Source organism: Pelodiscus sinensis, chromosome 8 (genome assembly GCF_052426305.1).
Source record: "Pelodiscus sinensis isolate ZL-2025 chromosome 8, ASM5242630v1, whole genome shotgun sequence".
Taxonomy (NCBI): domain Eukaryota; kingdom Metazoa; phylum Chordata; order Testudines; family Trionychidae; genus Pelodiscus; species Pelodiscus sinensis.
The window spans coordinates 12,965,475-12,982,328 of NC_143059.1; the positions used below are offsets into that span (position 1 = coordinate 12,965,475).

At 43.6% G+C, this 16,854-nt stretch overlaps 1 protein-coding gene across 2 annotated transcripts; it reads left to right on the forward strand.

Annotated features, from left to right (window-relative positions):
• Positions 1-4,887: 4,887 nt before the first annotated feature.
• Positions 4,888-14,793, forward strand: LOC149523974 (pulmonary surfactant-associated protein D-like). 2 transcript variants are annotated; one of them, XM_089780055.1, is made up of 6 exons: positions 4,888-4,967; positions 5,513-5,698; positions 6,775-6,852; positions 7,490-7,573; positions 8,907-9,272; positions 14,659-14,793. In XM_089780055.1, exons 2-6 carry the CDS (start codon positions 5,527-5,529, stop codon positions 14,661-14,663), a joined length of 705 nt encoding a protein of 234 aa, XP_089636181.1. In that variant the 5' UTR covers positions 4,888-4,967; positions 5,513-5,526; the 3' UTR covers positions 14,664-14,793. The 2 variants fall into 2 exon arrangements, with proteins under 2 accessions (XP_089636181.1, XP_089636180.1); XM_089780054.1 differs by lacking the exon at positions 14,659-14,793 and having other exon boundaries at positions 8,907-9,489.
• The last annotated feature ends 2,061 nt before the right edge of the window (positions 14,794-16,854 follow it).

Consider the following 16,854-nt stretch of genomic DNA (forward strand, 5'->3'; position numbering starts at 1 on the left):
TAGCATTTTGGAATTTCACTAGAATAGAAATTCAGATTCATAACATATGCCTAATGATATGGTAATTGGAGCCAGTCAGGACAGCTGACAACCTATGCAGATCCCTGGGCCAGGGTCGGAGGGGGCAGTTCCTAAAAGAAGCAGGACCTCAGGAGGAAGGGGTGGGGCTGGAAGCAACCAATCCTCTGTGCTGGCCAGAGTGTGGCATGCTCGTTCCCCTCCCCTCCACACACACATACACCAGCCCTCAGAGCTGCATGGAACATGGGGCATAGGACTCCGGCGGCAATTTAAAACTTCCAGGGCTCTACCCACTGCCATGGTCGCAAGAACAGAGGCTGGGATGCCTGTGCCCCTTTGAATCTCTGGGGCCTGGGACAACTTTCCCTTCCCTGTTGGCAGGTCTGGGCCATAGACAAATCTCCAGTGACTTACGGAGACAGGATTGGCCCTGTGTCTAAGCAGCACCGAGAGTACACATTGCCTCGACAAAAGTGAGATGAGAGACTGACAGGCAATGGTTAGTGTTGGCGCTTTCCGAAGAGCAGAGGCAATAGGGCTGCCCTTCCTGTGTGCCATAGAACTCTCTCTGAGGAAGGGAGACTTGTACACTGTCCCCAATTCAAAGCAGTGACTGAAAGGCACAGTTCAGGCCTCAATGACAGTCCTAGTGTCCTAGTCGATAGTCTCTCTTTCAGTCAGCCATGCTCAAAATGACTTAATGCTACACATGAACATTCTGTCTCAGCGCACAACAGCCATCTCATTTGTCTGCCCGGTCACTGACCGTCCAGCATCTTGTGAAGTGCTTTAGGATATTTTGCACAAAACAAGGTCTGTGAGTACTGCCCATCCGAAACATTGCTTAACAAGACATCTGAATTCCTTTGGGACCTGTTGCCTATGTATTAAAACCATATTTGATAGCTCTCAAATCGGGGAATATTAGGCCTCCATATTGCTTTCTGTAAAATATTTCTGGAAGGATTTGTCAATGTGTTAGACTACCTAGACTTAGGGTACATCTACCCAGCAAAGCGTCCCTTGAAATAAGGTACACAATTTGAGCTACGCAAATTGTGTAACGTATTTCAAAAAAGCTTATTTAGGAAATTGGCGCTGTCTACACAGCGCTAATTTCTAAGTAAATCACTATTCCAGGAGCTGGCTTGAGCTGGGACTGAGGACTGAGGAGTCCCAGCTTGTGCCAGCTCTGGGAGCCACCAGCAAGAGTCCACCAAGAAACATTTCTTATAAAGTAAACTGGACAAATCCCACTTGAGCACAATAGCCCTTCATTTATTTCTTGATATAGAAGGGCCTTTTCAGTGTGTAAGACCCTGTTGGTCTTTTGCAGTGGACCAGGGAGTCATTGAAAAACTGGTGATGTAGTTTGCATTATTCTTTTTTTCCCTCTGTGTTACCGCCTATCCATAAGGTATTCGATAATGTGGTCAAATCTGGCCTTGTCTCCCCCAGGAAAAAAAGTGTAATTTTACAAGTTAACATCCTACTGTAAAGAAGGCAGCTCACTTGCTTTAGCTGGTGCAGATAAGAACTAATGGAGAGTGCAGGCTTTATTTCAACCAATTAATGTACTATATCAGAGGTCAGCAACCTATGGCTTGTGAGCCAAATATGGTTCACTAAGGAGCCGGATATGGCTCTTTTGAAGCTTGAACCAAGCCCAGCCCTGTCCCAATCTATTCCCCCTGCAGCAAGGAGCCTGCACTGGTGCCACACCAGGCCTAGGCAAAACTATCCAGCCGTGGATGTAGCAGGGAGCCCCCAGGCAGACTCTCCTGCTTGCCCCTCCCCTGCATGCTGCTCAGAAACGCGGCTGTCGGGACCTTTGTTCTCATAAACTGAGCCGGTCGGGAGGAGATACGATGCTTCATGGGTGCTCCTGCCCCCAGCACGATCCCATTGGCTGGTTCAAGAACAGGCAGCGTGTGAAGCACAAATCCCCCTTTCCCCTCTGGCTCTTATTCACAGAGCACATGGCCCTGCAGCCTGTAGGGGAGAGGGGAGAACAGGACAGGGCAAGATTGGCTTGGCTCGGCTCCTGGGAAACGTGCTGGGCTGGAGTCTCACTGGTAAGTCTCCCGGGCAGAGCCTGCCTCTAGCACCTCAGCTCCTCTGTCGTCCCCCCCAGCAGTCCTTTACCCCCTATCCCATATAACCCAAACCTTCCGCCCAGACCCTGCACTCAAATCCCCTGCCCCACATCCCAAACCCCTGCAGCCCCTTTCATACCCCAATCCCCTGCTGCCCTAAATCACAATCCAAACCCCTGCACTGTAATCCCCTGTCCTAGGTCACAATCCAAACTCCTGCACCCCAATCCTACATAAGAATGACCATACTGGGTCAGACCAAAGGTCCATCTAGCCCAGTAACCCGCTTTCGATGCCTCCTCACCCGTCTGGACCTGGCCGAGTACAACATCCCTCCCGTGGTGGCAGCATGTTGTGTGCTCCACAATTTGTGTGAGCGAAAGGGGGAGGCTTTCCTGCCAGCCTGGATGGCTGAGGCTGACCGCATGGCTGGACACTACGGTCAGCCCCGCACCGCTGCCATCCAGGAAGCCCATCGGGGGGCCGTCCGGATACGGGAATCCCTGTGGGACAGCTTCCAGGTGGAGGAGGAGGACTGACCTCTCCCTTGCATGCCCCACTGGGGCCTTCTTCCACCCTACCCCCCTTCCCCTTTCCCCTCCCTACCTACTGTAAAATAAAGACACCTGTTTTTCAACCAAAAACGTCTGTTTATTTCACATAACTGGGGTGGGGGGAGGGAGGAATGAGGGTGGGAGAGGGGAGGGGGAAACCTGGGACGAGGGAGCTGGAAGGGGAGGGAAGGGAGGAAGGGAAAGGAAAGCTCAGGGGTGGGAGTCCAGCTGCCTCTCCCGTCTCGCCACACTGCGGGTCCGGGGGTGTCGGTGGGGAATGGTTGTGGAGGGTGGGGCAGGAGGGGGGGTGTGGAGGAAGCAGCAGGGGGAGCAGGAGCAGGAGGAATTGGGAAGCGGTCCAGCAGGCTCTGGAGGTGGCCTCGCAGGGCACGGCCCTGCTCCTCCAGGGCCTCCAAACTCCTCCGGCGCAGCCTCAGGTCCTTCTGGACCCAGTGGTCCTGGAGACGGATCTGTTGCTCCAGGAACTGGAGGTGCCGCCTCTGGTAGTCCTCCTGGTTCCTGGCTCTCCTGCTGGCCCGGGCGCGGGCGGCTGCTGCATGCGGGGTGGTGCGCCCTGCAGTCCCAGGTGCTGCGGCTGTGGTGCAACAAGACCAGCGGTCAATTACCCCAGGGGCCCAGGTGTGTGAAACCCAGCTCCCCTCTGCAAGGCCAGGGCCCTTGCAGGATCCCCAGCTGCTGCTCCATGGTGGGCAAGGCCCAGGCGCACGGTCCCGGGGCTCCCTCTCGCCCCAGCCCCCCGTACACATAAGGGGAGCACGATGGTACTCACAGGTGGATGCCTACCTGGCCTCGGACGACACAGACGAGCGGCTCTGTGGGGTGCCTCGGGGGTCCCAGGTCCTGGGCAGGCTGCCGGCAGGCTCCTGGCTCTCGGAGCCCTCCTCCTCCTCCTCCGTCTCCTGGAGCGGTCCCTCTGCCCCGGGGTCTATCACGTCCCGGGGGGCAGGGACGGAATGAGCCCCCAGGAGGCGGTCTAGAGCCTGGAAGTGGGGGCAGGCTTCCGGGTCGGCCCCTGGCAGGCAGGCCCGGGAGTAGGACTGCCGCAGGTCTTTGATTTTGCAGCGCACCTGCTCCCGGCTGTACTGGTGGCCCCTGGCGGCCAGGCTGGCAGCCATGTGGCCATAGACTGCCGCGTTCCAGTGGCTAGTGCGGAGATCATGGACATTGGAGGCTTCCCCCCAAACCTCGATGAGGTCCACAATCTCCGCACTAGACCACGCGGGCGCCCACCTCTTGCGGCCCCGGGCAGGGTCCTGGGAGCCGCCAGGCTGGTCCCGGGAAGAGGGGGAGGGCTGGGTGTCCTCGGGTGGCTGGCTCATGGGTGTCAGGTGCAGGGTGTGCTGGCACGGGTGCTGGCAGCCTTGCAACTGGCACAAACTGTGTAGCCAGCCCGTGGCCCTTTAAGGGCTCCGGGGCCGGGAGGGGGGCAGACAAGTTTGCCTGGTGTTGGCCAGAGTGGCCACCAGGGCAAGCTGGGAAGGGCTAGCCTCCCACTAGTTCGAATTAAGGGTCTACACAGCCCTTAATTCGAACTAGCTAGTTCGAACTAGGCTTAGTCCTCGTAAAATGGGGTTTACCTAGTTCGAACTAAGCGCTCCGTTAGTTCGAATTAAGTTCGAACTAACGGAACACTAGTGTAGCGCCTATGAAAGTTAGTTCGAACTAACGTCCGTTAGTTCGAACTAACTTTGTAGTGTAGACATACCCAGACAGAGTAATAAGTTTGCTCCACATACAGACTTAGCTAATAGTCAGCTGACATTTAGCTGTCAGCAGATAAGATGCTGGGCTAGATGGACCTTTGGTCTGACCCAGTATGGCCGTTCTAAAGTTCTTAAAGAAATTCTTCAGAACGATCTCTATTCCAGGAGAATATTTACATTGACTTATTGACATTATCAGCGAAATCCCAGGATATCGACTGCCAATGTGCAATTTATAAATGGTTAAATTGTCAGCTGCATTTCATATGTTCATTGTTTTAACAGAGGTTCTTCATACATCAAAGCTGCGGTGGGTTCAGTTCCTCCTCTGTCTTTTGCAATGAGAAAAATGTAATTCTTTGCACTTTATTGTGGATTAGAAACCTATGAACCCATTTACTATAATGTGAAATTTTTCTTGAATAAATAAGAGCTCCTATTTACTTTAAATGAGGATAGCTGAGAAACCAAAGTTCATGTTGCTTAACTTGTACTGTATAAATAGAGCTTCAAACTTATTATACTACATTATTCCTGTGCCTGTTTTCTTTTAAAAATCCAGGAACTGCACAGTAAGTGATTGGATGTTATATTTGCTCTCTTTTTTAATTTTGTTCTTTAATTATAAAGTTGTGCATCATTTTTTAAAAAGCTTATAATGGAAATGTAATTGAAATATTTTATTTATGTATATTAAAAGTTAGAATTCTGTTTATTGCCACATTATTCATTTACATTCTATGTACCCCAATTCACTTGTGTAGGGCTGAATAAATATAACTTTCTTATAAGCAAGTTTCTAGGCAACTTAAAGGATTATGTTTACAAGCAACCTGATTGGACTTAAATGAAATGTGCTGGGGTTTTTGTGTCATGTTGTGGGGTGCTGAGAGCAGGACAAATTCCAGAACTTGATTAAGATGTGAGTAAAGAAGAGTTAAAAAATTCATTTATGAGCTCTGAAGTGCTCATTAAAATATAGCAATCTATAACAAATATTCTACAAAGGAAGACATTTTAGCATTCCTTTATATAGCCAATGTGTAGTACTCCAACATAAAGAGCTTACTTGCATTCAAAATGCCAGTACGGTCATTCTTTTAATGATTTTACACAGCCTAGAATCCTACAATGCTGCTGCTTCCATTATTCAACACTTTCGTGTTGGTGTTAACTCTGGTGACAATATCCAACTCAAAATCTGCTCAGGTTGTCCAAAAATTGGAACACTATCAACGTGCTCCGCGTGGGTTACATGAAATTGTTGGAGAAAAAGGCCCTATAGGGCTACCAGCACATCCAGGTATAGAAATATTTATTTACAGTTCACCGGTTGATCTGATTGTAGTTTAAAATATAGATAAAGTGGATGTACAAGTCAAATCATATAACTTTGCAACTTGAACAAAAAGATTTGTCAAGCATGAAAATCTGAAGATCCTTAATTTATGGTAATTATGAAAACATTGATTTTGAACAACACCACTAGTTTTATTTCAAATCAAGGATCAGTTACAATTTGAATCTGGGTGCTTTTAAATTGGTAATTTCCTTTAGAACCTTTTACCGCCAAGCCACCAGTTCTTAATCTGATCCAGACCAGTGGTGTCTAAAAAGTGTTACGTGCTAAAGTCCTCTGGTCTATGTGAAACAACTTTCTTGTTTCCAGTGCATTTCTTAGTAGATAAATAATACATTTCTGGGTGGCCAAAACTGGAACAGATTGGACCTCCCTAGACCAGCACCATCAGAACCTGAGTTGCCCCAGACCAGGGAACTTGCCAGACCTGGGGAGGTCAGTACTCAGTTGATGAAAGAGAAAGAAAGACAGGAGGAGTATTTCCTTTTAGAAATCGGCAATGGAAGCATAAAGAATTAAGGACTAGAACAATTAGATTTACAAAAAAGCAAACTCCCCCTTAAGTTCCATATTTTCAAAACCGTGCACTGTGTGCTAATTTTTGGAGAAAATTCAATTGCACATGTCACAATGATTGTGCTTAATTTCCTGAAAATTTTGACCCAATTCTGGATGCTGGGCACTTACAAATCTGGTTCCAAAAATTTTTTTTAAATTAAGGCTTCATCTGTACGTGCTGAGAAACCTTGTCAGAATTCCTTTTGCACTCTAATATTTGGATAAAGAAGTGAACCCAAACCAAACTTCAGAGGATGTTTCAGATATTTCAATGATAAGCAGAGCTATAAAGCTTGGCTCTGCATCAGGATGTGAACTTTTCCCAAAATTTATGATCTTCTTTTTGGTCACTTAAACTTTGTGAAGCTCTAATGATGACAGAAATCGCAAATTCTGACAATGCCTACCCACTCAATTGCTTACTTGCTTTATTTTTCTCTCTTCCATTTCCCCGGATAAAGACAGTGGATTGCAAGCATTTAGATGTTTTCCAGAGCTTCCAGGAATGGATAGATCCCCTGAACCCAAAGGAAACAGAGGTAAAGAAGGACCAAAGGGACTCTGTGGAGGCAGAGGTCAGCAGAGCACTTCCTTTGAGGGAGGGTAAAGAAAAAAAACGAACAGGGCAGACAGAGAAGTTGTATGTCTGTTTGAACCGTTTTCATTGCATAAATGTTCCAGCTGGGCTTCACTACTTCTGTCTGACAGAGAGCAATATTCACAGATGGACATTGGGGAAGTCAGACCGTCTGGTTTACAGGCGAGGGAAAAGAGTGAGCCTGCTGGGTCAGTACAAGTTAGTCTTAAAAAGAAGCATCCTATCAGAGAAAACATCACAGCAATGGGTGCATGATCCCTAGTTGTGTGGGATTAAGAATGTGCTCCTAAGTTTTGAATTGATCTGAAAAGCCAGCATTGCTGCAGGTGCTAAGTGTACTTCTCAAGAGCAGGTAGTTTCCCTTTTCCTTCTATGGGTGTATGGCCTCAACACCTCCATTTTAAATTTGTATCTTCTCTTCCTAAGGAACCAAGAAATCCAAACCAGTCTCGCTCATGTTACACCTGTGATCATTACTAGTCCTGGAGAGGACTTCTCCAGCTATATTAAAGCTTTTAGAAAACTTTCCATATTTTACTATGACACAATAAGAACAATGCCATTGTTTTTCCCTTCAGAACTTGAGCTTTTTAAAACTAAAATAAGCAATTTGCAAGAAAACGTGAACAGCCTGAAAGCTACTGTCAGCAAAATCCAAAAAGGTAAGAAAAAGTGCTGTTCATTCCTGTCACTTGGGGTGTGTCTAGACTACAGGGTTTTGTCAACAAAAGTGGACTTTTGTTGACAAAACTATACCTGCATCTAGACTACCACCGAGTTCTGTCATCATAACATCGACAGAACTCGGCAGTTTTGTCGACGGTGGTAAACCTCATTCTACAAGGAATAACGCCTTTTGTCGACATAATTCTGTCAACAGAAGGTGTTATTGCATCTACACTGTCCTTTGCGTCTACACTCTCATGTCGACAAAGCAGCTTGCTTTGTCGACAGAACTGGATGCAGTCTAGACGTGCTTTGTCGACAGTATCTGTCGACAAAGCCTCTGTCGACAAAAGCCTGTAGTCTAGACGTACCCTAAGAGATTGGCCCAAAGGGAATAATTGGGCCAATTGTAACTAAAGAAATAAAGATCTAGATCCTTACTTCCTCAGAGATAAAAAGGGTTCTTATCTGGTGTCTTATCTTGGCTTCCTGCTATTTGTTCATATTCCAAACTTCTATGTACTTGCTGGATATTTTAGTAAAGTAGTTCAGTTCTACTGTCTGGGAAATACAACTCCAACACGCTCACGTGTATAGGCAGCCTAGGCAGGTCTCCACTTTGGGGTGATTACATGAGTCCATCATGTGGAAATGGCCCTGGGATCCTGTCCTAAAATAATCCCTCCAGAGTACCCTGGAGTGGAGATGGAGCAGCTTCGGTAGGATCTACTTTGTGTCTGAAAAGTTCTTTGATTGGTTCTGTGACTAAAAAGAACAGCAGGAGACAACCACTCTCTGAAATCAACAGCAGCTGTGGTCTCGTTCTGCTCCTCAATTCCCATTTACTTCATCTGGAGCAGGAACAGGCCCTTGATTCTCACCTATAAGGAGAGGCATAAATTCCAAATGAGATAATATATCATGACAGGAGTATGCCAAATGCTGAATCAAGCACTAGGGGCCTGGCCTCATACATAGTACTGCAATGATGTCCCACACACTATACCTGATAATATTGCAGTATTTTAGCCAACACTGGTTAATTGTATTCATATTTGGGCACTGTGTGGAATACACATTATGCTCTCTAGGACAAAAAAAACATGCTAGATCAGGTACAAATTGATCCCCTCTGGAATGTATGCCATGATTGCTATCCGAAATATTAATAATACAGTGTGAACCTAAACCTGAGATCATGATAGCCAGCAAAATCCATCAACAAAAATAACTTTATCGTGGTCCATGGAACTAGCACCTCTTACTCTACTGTAAAGAATTATGTGAAAATACGTAACTTATATGTATCGTACTTTTGTGCATTTCTAGCTCTTTCTTTTGGAAATGGTGTTAGTGCTGGTGAAAAAATGTTCATAACCCGTGGCTCTGCAGATAACTTTGAGACCTCAAATGCCACATGTTCTCAAGCTGGTGGCCTACTTGCTTCTCCAAGGAATTCTGCAGAGAACAGTGCCATCCAACAAATAGTCGTTCGTCATAACAAAGGAGCATTTATTGGAATAACCGATAGAGAAACAGAAGGCACATTTATGTACATAAGTGGTGAAGCCATCGGATACTCAAATTGGGCTCAAAATGAACCAAATAATGCTGGTGGAACTGAACACTGCGTGGAACTGCATCCTGATGGCAGATGGAATGACAGAACCTGCAATGAAAAACGGTTAATAATCTGTGAGTTTTAATCCCCCTGTCCTTGTGGTTTTCATTAAAATCCATTGGTGCAAATGATGTTGCTACTTAAATAATTCTATAAGCCTGTTGATTTACTGTAGTGTTGCATATTGAATACTGAGCTGCATCAGCAATACGAAGGTATAGATATGCTGAATCTTGCTGCTATTTCTATGGTGGCCAATACCATTTTGTTGCAATAAAGCAATCAAAGCTCTTTGATTTGTGTACTGACCTGGTTAAAACTGCAGAACACTATGTAAGTATCCATTTCTCACATAAATAAAATCAGCTATGATGGCGAATTATTTAAGTCTGAAACTAACAGAGAATATGGACCAGGGATGTGTCTTATGTAAAGGGCCAAATGATCACCATTTTGTTCCACATAGTTCCAGCAGAAAGCACTAGAATGGATATATTAGCTTTATGCATATAGTACAGGATTTCCCTGGTGTTACTCAGGTCCTTAAAAGCAAAGGGTAAGGATATAAGGGGAGCAGGAGTCAGGGCAGGATCTCAGGGATATTAAAGCCTCAGGGCAGAAGATTAGGGATATGGGAGTGCAGGAGTAAGGATTTGAGGAGCTATGGGAATGGGGCTATTGGGTGTGTGGAGGGGTGCAGGAGGTGTGTAGGGGCTCAGGGCATGGATCAGAGAGCATGGGGAGATGCTGGTGTCAGGCTTGGGCAGTGAGGAGGGGCTTAGTGCAGGGAAATAGGGATCGGGGAGAATGCAAGAGCTGGCAGGGTCTGTGTTGTCAGGATAACAGCTCCCTGGGGCAGGCTGCAGTGGAGGCCATACTGACCAGGAGGTGGATACCTGTGGGTGGTCATTACACAGTATAATTTTCCCTACTGACAGCTCCTTTCCTTACTGTGCCATCCCATTGTCCTGGCACAACCAAATCCTGACCTTGCTTTAAGTTAAAGAGGAAGCTGCATATAAAATTGGGTGGTTCTATCTTTCACTGTTTAGGAGGAGTTCTTGAACAAACATATGGATGGACAGACTCATTCACAGACAAACTCTCTCACATATATAGTAGATACTTCTCTTAAAGTGAAGTGTAAGAACAGATATGCAGGATTTCCATTGATCTTTGTTTAGACTCGTTAATGGGTGTATAGTCTGCTCGTTTAGTCATGTTGTGAAGTTATTGAAAGTGGGGATTCTAGAAGCTTTTGGGTCATATCTCTCTTGACAGCGTAACGGAGTTTGGGCAAATTGTGTATTATGTCCCATTATTCAGTATTCACACTTTCATGACACTTTGGACAGACAAATTCCCTGCCCCAAAGATTTTATAATTGCAACAGAGACAAGACATGACAAGACAAAACTGAAGGAAGAGTTAAAGAAAATGAGGGGGGAGGCTACTAAATAAAGATAAAACACCACACGGTGTGTTAACACATCTTTGGCTGATTGTTGCTTTTTGTTTAATGTGTTCATTCCATTTAGGCCTATATAGTTTTTGTAACATTCAGCTTTTAACATTAACAATGACACAAGTATTACGAAATATGGCACCAATATGCAATGGAGAGGAAAGTAAGGCATTCCATGATGACTTGCAAACCCAAGAATGTAAATTCCAGTACTAACTGGAGAGGTATGATAAGGGATAGTCAATGCCTGTGATGTTCTTGTTACTGCCTCTGTTGACGGGGAAAAGGAGATGAAACAACCACATTAACTATTTTATGCCCTACTGTTAGATTCCTGATAAAATAATGACAGTTTTCCAATGGCCTATTATGGAAGTAAGAGGATGTCTGGAAATGGTTATTTTAATGTCTCCAACTATTTTATCGTCTGTCTTTGTCATAAAACACTGTGAGGTAGGCCAATTTCATCAAATTTAGAAACAAAATAGCTGGACAAGTGCATACATCTCTTCTGAGATCTGAGGGCTTGATATATGGACCCATGTATCTAATGTCTGAAAGTCATTAAGGATATTTTTAAATCACTCTGTATAAAGTTTCCACTGATATCAATTACCGTAAATTAGTGAAGATAGCATGCATCCAAGTATAACACACACTCATGTATTACTGGAAGTTTTTCTATTGTATGTAAAAAATATATTAGAATACCAGCGGACGTATATAACCCTCAGGTTTTCGTAAAGAACAACAAACGACCAAAATCTGTGTTGGCTTTTCATTAGGTATAAACATAGCATAGAATAATAGGGTATGGTGAATCATCCTTTCTGTTTATGGTACCACTGAAACCGTAAACTGTCTACAGTACTGTAATCGTCCCAACTTTGAAGTTGTCGGCATTCACCAGTACAGCTATTGCTTGCATAAAAGGCAAAACCAGTATAATTTTGCCAGTCAATTAACATATTATCATAGAACAAAGTCATCAACTATCATATCGAAGAGACTTCTGCCGCCTTCATAAAAGAATCTGGTGGTCTTTGATGTGGTTACCACTTGCCAGCTATAAACATTGAAGATTACGACATCATGCAGCCCGATAATATTGGGTCTTGGTATACTGGTAATGAACCAAAGCTGAGGCTGCTGAGCTATAAAAAGCAATAAGCACTACCCTATTACTGGTATATAAGTTTTAAAAGCCAATTGGCCAAATCTAGAAGAAAACCTGGCAAAGTGGGTTCTTGCACAGAGAGATAGCCAACGTGAGGAAACAAGTCTTTAAAAATATTACTACAACATGATACTAGTAAATGAGTAAAAATCAAATAGCATAACAAGTGGACACATATACCCTGTGGATGAGGGGAGGGTGTGGTAGGGAAAAACTTGGACAACCCACAGGCTATATTCTCTAATTTACGGTACCTGATGTGGTGTTTGAGAAGAGGGAATTGCTTTGCTTTTTGCATTCATAGATGGCCTTGATTGTGCTTATTGGTTTTCCTAAACTGTACTTCAGATAAGTACTTCCTTTAAATTGGCTGAGTTTGCTAGAAGACCACTTACTTGACAGCTTAACTGTCTTTAAAAGTTTCAAATCCAGCAGAAAGAAAGCAAGAGTTTTGTTATTACAAAAAATATGAACAATTCATAAAAAAAATCTTTTGATATATTTTTAGAAATGTGTGTTTGAGTCCATTTGTTCAAGATCTCCACCTAAACCATGGGTTCCCAAACTGGGGGATGTGCTCCGCTGGGGGTGTGTGAAGAAATTCCGGGGGGGGCACGAAGCAACCCAGTCCTCCCATCAATTACCCCACCCCACCCCAGTTGTGCTGCTATTTTTGCTTTTTGGCCCCGGTCAGTTCTTTTTTTTTTTTTTTTTTGCTCAACAAGTTTTGTTGCTATGGGGGGGGGGGAGGAGCATGAGGGTTTCTCAAAAATCAAAAAGGGGGCGTGATGCCGAAAAGTTTGGGAACCACTGACCTAAACAGTCAAAACTTCCGCTTATCATACTTAAAGCAGTAGAACAAGGACTCATTGAAAAAACCAGTGATGTTGTTTGCATTATTCTTTTTTATCCTCTGTGTTTCTACCTATCCATAAGGTATTAGATAACCTGGTTAAACCTGGACTTGTCTTCACCAGGAAAAAAAAATAGTATAATTTAACAAGTTCACATCCTACTATAAAGAAGGTAGCTAACTTGTTTTAGTTGGTCCAGGTAAGTACTATGGGGGCATCCTGGCTTCATTTCAACCTGTTAATGTATTATTGCTGTAATTGCTTAATCTTCATTAGGATTGAACTTGTTCGTTAAGAAATGTTAAGGGCCCTTTTTAACTTCTGTGGATGTAATCCACACACCTTCCCAGTGTGGTATGCTGTGCCATCTAGTTGCACTAACACCACGTCTTACAAAGAGAGTGATGAGTTCTTTCCACATAGAGCCTTAGCTAATAGCCAGCTGACTTTTAGGTCATGCAGTAGAGGTTCATGCACCAAGCTCCACAGGTCCCAGACTCTATTTTAACCACAGATGACCGGGCTCTCTCAGCATTACATAACCTCATGACGTAAGGGGTCATGTCTAAGTTTGCTTTGAAAAGGCATGAAGAAGTTAAAATGTTTATCCAAGCAACATAAACCACTAGGTCTCCAGAAGGGAACTCCTGCCTGTGCTGTCCGTACTGTTAGAGAGGCTTTCTGATGATGAACTTTTTTTAGTCTTTTCACTTCTATAGGAATAAGGAGTGGTAAAAACAGAGTGGGAAATTCTTTGCCAGGTTCATGTGCATTTGACACATAAAGAGATGGCAAGAAAATGTCTAATATAAATAACAAGTAGTAAAAATTGCTAGCAATATTGTAGCAGTTTTGGTCCCATTATATCAGAAAAAACAACACGAGTAACAGGTTTGATTGCACTAACTTCTGTTGATAAAAGAGATGAGCTTTCAATGTACACAGAACTCTTATTTACGTAAAACACACAAATCTTTTTGAGCTAGTCTGTGAAAGAAATTCTTCAGTATTATCTCTATTCTAAGTGAATTTTTACGTTGATTTATTGACAGTGTCAGTGAAATCCCAGGTTATTGGATGTCAATGTGCAATTTATAGATGGTTAAATCATCAGCTGCATATCATATGTTCATTGTTTTAACAGAGGTTCTTCAGACATCAAAGCTGCACTTGGTTCAGTTCCTCCTCTGTCTTTTGCCGAGAGAAAAATTTAATTCTTTGCACTTTATCTTTTTATTGTGGATTAAAGACCTATGAAGCCATTTACTCTAAAGTGATTTTTTTCTTCTAAGAGCTCCTATTTACTTTAAATGAGAATAGCTGAAAAACCAAAGTTCATGTTGCTTAACTTGTACTGTATAAATAGACCCTCAAACTCATAGTACATTATTCCTGTGAATGCTTTTTCTAGAAAATCAGGAACTGCACAGTAAGTGATTGGCTGTTATATTTGCTCTCTCTTTTAATTTTGTTCTTTAATTATAAAATTGTGCATCACTTGTAAAAAGCTTATGATAGAAATGTAATAGAAATATTTTATTTATAGGTATTAAAAATTAGAATTCTGTTTATTGCCACATTCGTTATTTACATTCTCTTCTCAGCTGATATGTGGGGGTGAAAAAAATTCACTTTCTTAGAAGCAAGTATCTAGAAAACTTTAAGGATTATGTTTGCATGCAACCTGATGAGCTTTGCCTGAAATGTGCTGCTTTTTTTGGGTGCCATGTTGAGGGGGGTGGAGAGCAGGAGAAATTCCAGAAATTAACTTGATTTAGACGTGAGTAAAGAATAATTAAGAAGTGTATTTATGAGCACTGAAGCCACTATAAACCACTACAAATATTTTACAAATTAAGACATTTAAGCATTCCTTTATATAGCCAATGCGTAGTACTGCATCATAAAGATCTTACCTGCATTCAGAATGCTATTATGGTAATTCTTTTAATAATTTTACACAGCCTAGGAACTGGACTATGCTGCTGCTCCGAATAGTCAACACCTTTGTGTTGGTGTTACCTCTAGTGACAACTTCTAATTCAAATCCTGATCAGGCTGTGCAAAAATTGGAACAGGATGAACCTCCTCCGAATGGGTTACAAGAAAGTGTTGGAGTGGAAGGCACTAAGGTGGTACCAGTAGATCCAGAGTTGCTAGGTCAGTCCCATTCCTGGGTCAGACCCTTGTTCAGCCCACAATCTTGCAGTCTAGGTACTGCAGCATGGTTCCCACAGGCTGTTTGCTGGGGCTTGGGCTTCTGTCCCTCAGCTAGACAGGCGCCCTCTGGTCAGCCAAGACTGGGTGGAGTTGCCAGATGATTTCAACAAAAATACTGGACACACTTGACATGACATCACAATCGACATTACATCTTATTGAGAAAATACCGGACATTTCTATTTTCTCATTTCTATTTTCTCAATTTGTTTCCCGAACAGAAAGCTCAAATACTGGATTGTCCAGTTCAAAACCAGACACCTGGCAACCCTACTGGGTAATCAGTCCACTCCAGCTATCAGCTGGACTCTCAGGCTACCGGGGGAAGGGAGGCCAAAGAAGTCCCCTCCTTGGGGCTCCTTCCCTTCCCCACCCTCCCCCCCCAGCTGTCTCTGTCAATGCTGTCATTCCTTTTCTCAGTTTTTCTGATGTTTTCCTTGTCTGTTCTGGTCTCATTTCATTCCAACTTCTTCTCCCTCTCTCCCCTTTCTCCCAGCAGGGAAGGCTTTTGTAAAAGGCCCTGTAGCAGCCTCTAGTGACATCAACAGGCCCTATCTGATTTATAGCAGCCCTGTCTCCGCTGCTCCTGGTTACCCTGAAGTAATCTTCTCTTAATTAGCCAGTGCCATTGCTGCCATTTACAGCTGCTTTACTCTCTAATCTAGCCCTCCGCCATGACCCTCTCACACCAGGTATAGAGATATTTATTTATGGCTCACCAGTTGATCTGATTGTGGTTAAAAAAATGGATGTACAAGTCAAAATGTGTAGCTTTGGAACTTGAACAAAAAGATTTGTCAAGCATGAAAAATCTGAAGATCCTCAATTTACACCATCTACATGTTTTGTTAGTCTTTAAGGCACTGCAAGACTATTTGTTGCTTCTTAATTCATTGGTAATTACAAAAACACTGAGATGGAACTAGTGGTGTTGTTCAAAATCAAATAAAGATCAGTTACAATTTGAAACAGAGTGCTTTTAAATTGGTGATTTCCTCTAGAGCCTTTTACCCCCAGACCACCTGTTTTTAATCTGATCCAGATTGGTGGTATCTCAAAAATGTTACCCGCTAATGTCCTGTGGTCTAGGTGAAATGACCTGCTTGTTTCAGTGCATTTCTTAGTAGATAAATAACACTTTTCTGGGTGGTACCACAACTGGTATTTGTGATGATGCATAGTCTAGTATTGTCAAACCCAGAAAAAGCTGAATTGGCACTGAAGAAATGCAGACCCTCTCAGAGGTGCAGACAGAGGCAGCGGGTGAAGAGGCATTCAGCCCACACTCTAGAAGTTACTATAAATAGGTATGCAGTAATTGTACTGTACATAGTATTTATTTGTATTACAAAATCACTTATAGTCCCCAGCTGAGATCCGAATACACAATTCGGATTAGGCACTCTACACAAAATGTGGTGAGAGAAAATCTCCACCCTGAAGAACATACAAACTCATTAGATGAAAGAGAAAGAAAGACAGGAGGGCTGTGTCTAGACTGGCAAGTTTTTCCACAAAATCATCTGTTTTTGTGGAAAAATTTGCCAGCTGTCTAACACTGGCCGCTTGAATTTCCGCAAAAGCACTGACTATCTATGTAAGCTTGTCAGTGCTTTTGCGGAAATACTATGCTGCTCCCGTTTGGGCAAAAGTCTTTTTCCGAAAAACTTTTGCGCAGAAGGGCCAGTGTAGAAAGCAGAGATTTGTTTTCCACAAAAAAGCCCCGATCGTGAAAATGGTGATTGGGGCTTTTTTGCGGAAAAGCGCGTCTAGATTGGCCACGGACGCTTTTCCGCAAAAAGTGCTTTTGCGGAAAAGCGTCCTGCCAATCTAGACTCGCTTTTCCGAAAATGCTTTTAACTGAAAACTTTTCCATTAAAAGCATTTCCGGAAAATCATGCCAGTGTAGACGTAGGCGAGCAGTATTTCCTTTTAGAAGT

What these genes read in the sequence shown, in the direction of transcription:
- LOC149523974 (XM_089780054.1), top strand. Translation starts at nt 5,527, where the DNA reads ATGCTGCTGCTTCCATTATTCAACACTTTCGTGTTGGTGTTAACTCTG. An exon ending in TGAACCCAAAGGAAACAGAG is followed by an intron (nt 6,853 to 7,489) that starts GTAAAGAAGGAC and finishes TTTTCCCTTCAG; the next exon opens with AACTTGAGCTTTTTAAAACT. An exon ending in TGTCAGCAAAATCCAAAAAG is followed by an intron (nt 7,574 to 8,906) that starts GTAAGAAAAAGT and finishes GTGCATTTCTAG; the next exon opens with CTCTTTCTTTTGGAAATGGT.